At 45.9% G+C, this 10,000-nt stretch overlaps 1 protein-coding gene across 1 annotated transcript in view; it reads right to left on the bottom strand.

Annotated features, from left to right (window-relative positions):
* The window catches only part of LOC112216472 (piezo-type mechanosensitive ion channel component 2), an 80,718-nt gene that overhangs the window by 52,659 nt on the left and 18,059 nt on the right, over positions 1-10,000 (bottom strand). The window contains 8 exon segments of the mRNA XM_042298634.1: positions 2,674-2,847; positions 2,990-3,138; positions 3,485-3,684; positions 4,794-5,142; positions 8,150-8,325; positions 8,565-8,682; positions 8,911-8,946; positions 9,158-9,304. Of these exon segments, the coding sequence (XP_042154568.1) occupies positions 2,674-2,847; positions 2,990-3,138; positions 3,485-3,684; positions 4,794-5,142; positions 8,150-8,325; positions 8,565-8,682; positions 8,911-8,946; positions 9,158-9,304 (1,349 nt within the window).

Below are 10,000 nucleotides of genomic sequence, written 5' to 3'. Positions count from 1 at the left end.
TGTCTGTCACCTTACAGAACTGTTTTGTTCTCCTTTGTTATTTTGTTTTGTGTTCTGTGTTTAATAAATATAATGATGAACACTTACCACGCTGCACTTTGGTCGTCACCTCATTCCAACGACGAGCGTTACAAAAGGTCCCGAAGCATCTGCGCATGTGCAGGATTTTCCACTTCACACACAGACTCTGTTCTACTTAGAGAGAACAGGCTACTCTGGCGATTGGTGGCCATTTAATATACATCAAAGCTGAATCAACGTCTGCAAGATCCCACAATGTTTTCAGTATTCTGGGGAACCGAGTACAACAACATATTATAACGTTACTGTTACACCAAAAACACCACCTCATTTCTTACAAAGATTTTAGGATGATTGTGTAAATTGTGCTTTTTTTCTCTAATGTGGCCAAAACTCAGCGAGCGCCACTAGGCAAAATATGTGCTTTGCAAATCCCCATGAAACTGATTGAGCTCAAATGGTTCGTATGCAGATGCTGCATGGACGTTTCACTGGTAAAACTTGAAGAATTATCGTTTCACGATTGACAGGAAGCAATGTTGAAGGGATGTTTTCTATGAGTAGAGGAGAGACTGTGTGTAAAGTAGAGAATCCCCCACATGCGCAGAAGCTTTGGACCCTGTCGGGAAAAGGGGTCTAGAGAAGTCAGCCATCAAAATATGCCTTCAATGGAAGAACATGTGATGAAATTGATTTAATGAACGCTTCCAACAGCACTTACACTGCACCTTTGACAGTGGTACATGTAATACACAGAACGTGGTTTCTGTAGTCAACAATGCTACATTCCTGCCTTGCATAACAGCAACTAGTTAGCTAATGCTAAATCAGACACCCTAAAACTAATGGTACAACAGGCACTCTAATGGTACAACAGGCACCATAATGGTACAACAGGCACCATAACGGCACCATAATGGTACAACAGGCACCCTAATGGTATAACATGCACCATAATGGTATAGCAGGCACCATACCGGTACAACAGGCCTGTTAGAGTGCCTGTTGTACCATTAGTTTTAGGGTGTCTGATTTAGCATTAGCGTGCCTGTTGTACCATCAGTTTTAGGGTGTCTGATTTAGCATTAGCTAACTAGTTGCAGGTACAACAGGAACTCTAATGGTATAACATGCACCATAATGGTACAGCAGGCACCATAATGGTACAACAGGCACCATAATGGTACAACAGGCACACTAATGGTACAACAGGCACTCTATTGGTACAACAGGCATCATAATGGTACAACATGCACTCTAATGGTGCAACAGGCATCATCATGGTACAACAGGCACCATAATAGTACAACAGGCACTCTAATGGTACAACAGGCACCATAATGGTACAACAGGCACCATAATGGTACAACAGGCACCATAATAGTACAACAGGCACCATAATGGTACAACAGGCACTCTAATGGTACAACAGACACTCTAATGGTACAACAGGCACTCTAATGGTACAACAGGCACCATAATGGTACAACAGGCACCATAATAGTACAACAGGCACCATAATGGTATAACAGGCACCATAATGGTACAACTGGCAATCTAATGGTACAACAGGCACCATATTGGTACAACAGGCACCATAATAGTACAACAGGCACCATAATGGTACAACAGGCACTCTAATGGTACAACAGGCACCATAATAGTACAACAGGCACCATAATAGTACAACAGGCACCATAATGGTACAACAGGCACTCTAATGGTATAACAGGCACTCTAATGGTATAACAGGCACTCTAATGGTACAACAGGCACCATAATAGTACAACAGGCACCATAATGGTATAACAGGCACCACAATGGTACAACAGGCACTCTAATGGTACAACAGGCACCATAATGGTACAACAGGCACCATAATAGTACAACAGGCACCATAATGGTACAACAGGCACTCTAATTGTACAACAGGCACCATAATAGTACAACAGGCTCCATAATAGTACAACAGGCACCATAATGGTACAACAGGCACCATAATGGTACAACAGGCACTCTAATGGTACAACAGGCACTCTAATGGTACAACAGGCACTCTAATGGTACAACAGGCATCATAATGGTACAACAGGCACTCTAATGGTACAACAGGTAAGGACAAAAGGATCAGACCCAAGCAGACAGAGAGAGGGGGCATTACAGTTCAACTACCAGCCAGTGGGGGCATGGGTAATGGATAGCCATGGTGGATTTCACCTCAATGAATTGCCGTACAGAGTATGGAAAGTTTTAATTCAATCAGAGGCTGCTAGAGACCAATACTAGACCTGCGGTTCCCAACCTTGTCTGTTCCAGGATCCCCAAATCACAGCCAAACCCTCCAGGACCACCATCCGTGGAGTCACACATCTTAGCGGTCACACTTGGTCCATTTTAGCAGTGAATGTAACAAACTAAAGGCCTATTATTAATATAAACCATTTGCATTGTGAAAAGTAATGTAAAACCTGTTAAAGAAAAACAGCGCTGATATTGAAGTTAATTGAATAGGTGGAACAACATGCTTTTTTTTTGAAGAGTTTTCAATCCTGTGACACTTAGTGGGACTCAGGTGGGAAAAACGGTCAATTGCATGGGCACTGCCAGAGAGTCACAACTTATTTTCCAGTGTGTGGTCCGCGTGACACTGACCTGGTGATCGTGCTCTTCTGTTTGTCGGCCACCGTCTTGATGTCAGTGAGCAGGAGGAAGCGCTGGTGGAAGTAGTGCAGGTGGAGGATGCAGACCAACAGGAAGGAGGTGGGGATGAAGATCCTCGTGAACAGAGCCGGGACAGAGAACTTCTCCAGACCCAGGTCCTCCAGTCTACACAGGGAGAGACAGGAGGAGGAGGGCGGTTGACACGGAACGACACACACACACACACACACACACACACACACACACACACACACACACACACACTCTCTCTCTCTCTCTCTCTCGCTCTTCATATGTTTTTACTCACTTGTCCTTGCTCATGCCGGTCATGTTGAACCAGACGTGGATGGAGGAGTCAAACTGGAAGGTGTAGATCAGGATGAGGACCAACATGGTGTACACCACCACAGACATCCAGAAGTACTTCAGCATGCTTCTCCACCACTCATAGTGCACCTGGTGATGGCCAGAGAGAATGTTACACAACTTTTACACCTACCTTCAGATCACCATCCACTACTACACTATGTTTAGTTTGATGGTTATAGATACACATTTTAAACGTACATTTTAGTCAACAGCAGACGCTCTTATCCAGAGCAACCTACAGCAGTGAGTGCATGCATTTCCGTACTTTTTCGTGCACTCCAGAAGCACAGAAATGGTGTACATGGAGTGCACTTGATTTAGTAGTACGGAACCAAAGGAAGGCCCCCGAAAGGTGCATCAGCCCTGGGCTAGATGAACAACCTTCACAGAGCCACCCGGACAGGACGGTGCAGTAAGCCCACAGTAACAGCACCTGGTAGCAGGCCACGCAGAAGAGGAGCAGCATCATGTAGATGATCTTGTACATGACGATGCGTCCCTCGAAGCTGACGAAGAAGAACATCCCGCCGCAGATGTAGATCCAGTACTTGTTCAACATGGCCATGAGCGTGTTGCCTAGCACCTCCATCATCTCTCTGTGTCCACCGCTCTCATCCATCACCTCCTTGTCCTCTATAAGAGGCACATGGGAGGGAAGAGCTGAAGCAATGACATAGAAGATGACAACAACAACTACAACAACAGCAGCAACTACAGAAACTACAACAAAAGCAACAACAATAGCAACAACAACAGCAACAACAACAGCAACCACAACAACAGCAATGACAGAGGGATAAGCTAACACAACTAAGGCATGAAGTAGTTTATGTTTTGTGTAAAACAAAATGGAGGTGATTAATGTCTTTCTTGACACCTGTGAGGTTACCAATAGAGCAGAATTCTAATTCAAGACACGCTTATATTTCATTTAAATAATGAATTCATGTCAATCGGAGGTGTTTGTATTACATGTGTTCATCTGAAACTCACACTGTACATTAGGGATGGGCATCTTTGATGGGGGTGGGGGGCGGTCACAACAAAATCTGAACTCATCATAAGGGGGCCACAGTGGCTCAAGGGTCTGCATACCCACATCCATACCCACAAATTGCAGTCAGAGCCGTAGCCTTTTGGCGGCCCTAATGGCATTTTTGTTTGGGGGGGGGGTGCCTCCCCCCCACCCACCTTACGAGCAAACCATTTTCGCGGCCCCACTTTTATGTTACAGTTTTAAAGCAAGTTTGCTGCAAATCTACACATTTTCCATGAGGCGGAAAGAAGAATTAGCAATTTTATAACTCATTTAATGCAATTCTAGAGATTTTGCCATGGGGTGGAGAGAAATGTTTGCACTTTGAATATGATACCTGAGTGAGAGTGACTAACAAAATCAATGGGGCACCCCGGTCGGTAATTTGACCATGATTACCAATCTAAAAAATGTTTTGCTGACATGGCTAATTGAATGACTGTCAGTTACATAACAAGAGAAAAACTGCTGTCACACAACCACATTTCTAAATTGCACCTTGTGTATTCTACTATTCTAACTTGCAACAACAGTAAGTTGAGACCACGTTCCCGAAATTGATCCGCGGGCCACCAGTTATCCATCCCTGCTGTACATACTCTCACCAGGAACTCTCAGTCAGACAGACAGACAGTCAGTCAGACAGACGGACAGACAGATAGGCCAACAGACAGAGACTGACTGACAGACTCAGGGGCTGTCTTACCCTTCTTGTGGGTATGGATGACCCTGATGTCCGACAGCACCTCCTCTTCTCTCTGGCTCTCCTTCCTCTCTGTCAACGCCTGTCTCAACAGCAGCCAGAAACTCAGCAGGCACAGCATCTTGGAGCCCAGTTCCCGGAAGGGCACCTCTTTCTTTAAGAAAAGCCCGGGCACGGGTTGGAGGAGCTCAAAGCTCCAGATATACTGTAGGATGATCAACAGGTTCCCATAGAACACCATGAAGGGGGAGGTGGTCATGGTGTACCGACGGCGGTCGCGCACCATCCACAGCGTGCAGGACCAGATGAGAAACACAAAGGTCAGCCAGCTGACATAAGTGATACTCCACGCCTGGGAGGGAAGGAAAGATGGGGAGGGAGAGATGGGGATGAAGGGAGGAAGAGATGGGGAGGGAGAGAGGGAGGGGAGAGATGGGGAGGGAGGGAGGGAGGGAGAGATGGGGAGGGAGCGAAGGAAAGATGGGGAGGGAGAGATGGGGAGGGAGGGAGATATGGGGAGGGAGAGATGGGGAGGGAGGGAGAGATGGGGAGGGAGGGAGAGATGGGGAGGGAGGGAGGCAGGGAGGGGGGGAGAGAGAGATGGGGAGAGAGGGAGGGAGGGAGGGAGGGGGAGGGAGGGAGGGAGGGAGGGAGGGAGGGAGGGAGGGAGGGAGGGAGGGAGGGAGGATGGGGAGGGAAAGATGGGGAGGGAGAGATGGGGAGGGAGGGAGATATGGGGAGGGAGAGATGGGGAGGGAGGGGAGAGAGGGGGGAGGGAGGGAGGGAGGGAGGGAGGGAGGGAGGGAGGGAGGGAGGGAGGGAGGGATGGGGAGGGAGAGAAGGAAAGATGGGGAGGGAGAGATGGGGAGGGAGGGAGATATGGGGAGGGAGAGATGGGGAGGGAGGGGAGAGATGGGGAGGGAGGGAGAGATGGGGAGGGAGGGAGAGATGGGGAGGGAGGGAGGCAGGGAGGGAGAGAGAGAGAGATGGGGAGGGAGGGAGGGAGGGACAGTAAGAGAGAGAAAGCTAGATCATCAAGCCACTAATAATAAAGGTTAAGCATCACACATCATCGATATCACTGGTGTTGCTAAAAGGAACCACTTTAGTGAGAGCAGTCACTGACATAACACGGCATAACACGACATAACACTGTATAACACGGCATAACACGGCATAACACTGTATAACACGGCATAACACGGCATAACACGGCATAACACGACATAACACGACATAACACGGCATAACACGACATAACACGGCATAACACGGCATAACACGACATAACACGGCATAACACGACATAACACTGTATAACACGACATAGCACGACATAACACGACATAACACGGCATAACACGGCATAACACGACATAACACGACATAACACGGCATAACACGACATAACACGGCATAACACGGCATAACACGACATAACACGGCATAACACGACATAACACTGTATAACACGACATAACACGGCATAACACTGTATAACACGACATAACACTGTATAACACGACATAACACGGCATAACACGACATAGCACGACATAACACGGCATAACACGGCATAACACGGCATAACACGACATATTACTGTATAATACGGCATAACACGACATAACACGACATATTACTGTATAACACGGCATAACACGACATAACACGACATATTACTGTATAACACGACATAACACGGCATAACACTGTATAACACGACATAACACTGTATAACATGGCATAACACTGTATAATACGACATAACACTGTATAACACGACATAACACTGTATAATACGGCATAACACGACATAACACGACATAACACGGCATAACACTGTATAACACGACATAACACTGTATAACACGGCATAACACTGTATAACACGACATAACACTGTATAACACGACATAACACTGTATAATACGGCATAACACGTCATAACACGACATAACACGGCATAACACTGTATAACACGACATAACACGGCATAACACGGCATAACACGGCATAACACGGCATAACACGGCATAACACGACATAACACGGCATAACACGGCATAACACTGTATAACACGACATAACACGGCATAACACGACATAACACGGCATAACACGGCATAACACGACATAACACGGCATAACACGGCATAACACGGCATAACACGACATAACACGGCATAACACGACATAACACTGTATAACACGACATAACACGGCATAACACGGCATAACACGGCATAACACGACATAACACTGTATAACACGACATAACACGACATAACACTGTATAACACGACATAACACGGCATAACACGGCATAACACTGTATAACACGGCATAACACTGTATAACACGGCATAACACGACATAACACGGCATAACACGACATAACACTGTATAACACGACATAACACGGCATAACACGGCATAACACGGCATAACACGACATAACACTGTATAACACGGCATAACACGGCATAACACTGTATAACACGACATAACACTGTATAACACGGCATAACACGGCATAACACGACATAACACTGTATAACACGACATAACACTGTATAATACGGCATAACACGTCATAACACGACATATTACTGTATAACACGGCATAACACGACATAACACGGCATAACACGGCATAACACGACATATTACTGTATAATACGGCATAACACGACATAACACTGTATAACACGACATAACACTGTATAACACGGCATAACACGACATAACACTGTATAACACGACATAACACGGCATAACACTGTATAACACGACATAACACGACATAACACGACATAACACGACATAACACGACATAACACGACATAACACGACATAGCACAATATCCTTTAACCAACAGATCAAATGAAGTGACACTCTTCTTAGATGTGTAAAACAGAGTGCAGGCCATGGTTGTTTCTCAAGAGAGAGGACGGCCTTCCACCCATCCATCCCCGCCAACACCTTTCTACCTACCAGTGACCTCAGCAGTGCTCTACTAACCAACACACATCTGTATGAGGTGACGCTTCAGTACTATATGGTACACATCACCCAGGGCCAACCGGGGCTGGCTGCAAGCTGTCATCGCTAATGACTAAATGGGCCACTGAGACGCTGTGTGTGTGTGTGTGTGGATCCTGAAGCCCTCTCCTGGGACTGAAAAGGCTGACTGTTCCTTACTCCTCCTCCTCCTTTGACAGACAAACAGCCAGACAGCCAAACAGACAGACACACAGCCAGCCAGCCAGCCAGCCAGAGAGAGACAGAGACAGTGACAGAGACAGAGACAGAGACAGAGACAGAGACAGAGACAGACAGACAGACAGAGACTCACCATCATTGCAATGAGAGCACAGATGTAGCTTTGCTTCATGATGAACCTGAAGGCCGTGACCACCGCATTAGCTCGCGCCATTCCTTCCCCCGGCGCAGTCGCCCACGCCATCGCCCCTGCATCCATCTCTTCTTTCAAACCTTCACCCTGCACAACCACCACCTCATACACACTCCCTGTAGGATGGAGGAAAGGGAGGGAGGGAAGGAGGGAGAGAGAGAGCAGACAGCATCACAAGCGAGCTACCGGATGTTAACCATAGTCAGCCTTGGGAAGCAAAGCCCCGTCCTTTTTCACACTCCCTGGGATTTTCTTATGAACCAGGCAAATTTCGCCAAAATGCTGCTGTTTTCCAGCACGAGGTCTGTGTACGACAGGGTGAGGGTCTCAGTCCCTATACGTGGGTGATACTAACCCAGATCTGGCCCTGGTTGGCCTGGTTTGTTCTGCGGTGTGGAGTGCAGGTCCAGCCCCAGCAGCCCGTTGGTGTGGACATAGTCCGGAGGAGACCCGTTGGAGGTTACGATCAAAACCTGGGGTAGAAAAACACCTTCAGCTGGGAGATTCACAATATCACGTTCATGTACGTTTATCAATGCGTTAACATCAATGTATTTGCTTGTCCAATAGCTTTTTGTATTTGTTGACCAAGTGACATCTGATTGGGTCCGTTTATAAGCAACTCGAAAACTCCAAAAGACCTCTCAAATATAAGATAATCTTGCAAGTTACAAAATATAGCCAAGGAGTAGCACGCAAACCTCAGATGTGTTGTATCCGTCTTGGGTTGAAAGAAGCTGGAGAAAACAAACGAAGAATACATTGAGACTGGCCTTATATGATACTCATGTTTGCTTACAAACACACGGTGACAGGATATTGTCATGCACGACACCTTACACACGGTATTGTTACACACGGGCATTACAGGGCCACGAAAGAACTTGGACAACATGAAACAGACAGGAACATCAAAATAAATAGGTGTGTGAGATATTACTACAGTACATATTCCGGATGTTTGTTTATGTTTCTGTCATCTGTTTGGTGAGCCATGCACCACACTTCTCTCCTCTTCTCTGCTGTGGAGGTGATGTCATCAACCATAGGCTCCTCCCCTTCACCCAGTTCTCCCCCTTCGCCCTCACCAGGCTCCTGCGAAATAGATCAGTAGAAAAACAAACCCAGAAAACATGTTGTGTACGTTACGGTAAATGTGTGTGATTGGGTATTCTATACATTTCCAAGAACTGTGGATGTGAGGAAGAATGTACAGATTTCTTTGGCACATATTGACTTGAGTGACTCACCTTTCAATTAGGAAAATAGGAAAATACAGTTGAACAAATCTACGCTGAACCAAAATGGTGGATGTGTAGACCCTATTCAGTTATACCAACGCCATGTTGGTGCAGAGTGGATTCTATAGGCAGGATTGGGTGGATTACAAGAAAAATGTAATCCATTACTAATTACAGTTACATGAAGAAAAAAAAAAGTAATCAGTGACTTAATCCTTTGGATGACTCAAAATGAGTAACATAATCTGATTACTTTTGGACTACACCAAGGCATATTTTTTTAACAATGACGGCCTATCCCGGCCAAACCCTAACCTGGACGACGAATAAAAGAAAAAAGGCTACCTGTAATTAAAAAGTAAAAATATGTATCTTCTATGTGGTTAATGGTGTGTATATAGATTGTGTAGAGGCTTGTCTACCACATGTATCTTCTATGTGGTTAATGGTGTGTATATAGATTGTGTAGAGGCTTGTCTACCACATGTATATTCTATGTGGTTAATGGTGTGTATATAGATTGTGTAGAGGCTTGTCTACCACATGTATC

The sequence above is a fragment of the Oncorhynchus tshawytscha genome, linkage group LG16 (assembly GCF_018296145.1).
Source record: "Oncorhynchus tshawytscha isolate Ot180627B linkage group LG16, Otsh_v2.0, whole genome shotgun sequence".
Classification (NCBI taxonomy): Eukaryota; Metazoa; Chordata; class Actinopteri; order Salmoniformes; family Salmonidae; genus Oncorhynchus; species Oncorhynchus tshawytscha.
The sequence above is the reverse complement of the archived record's forward strand: the minus strand, read 5'-3'. Positions and strand labels throughout refer to the sequence as shown.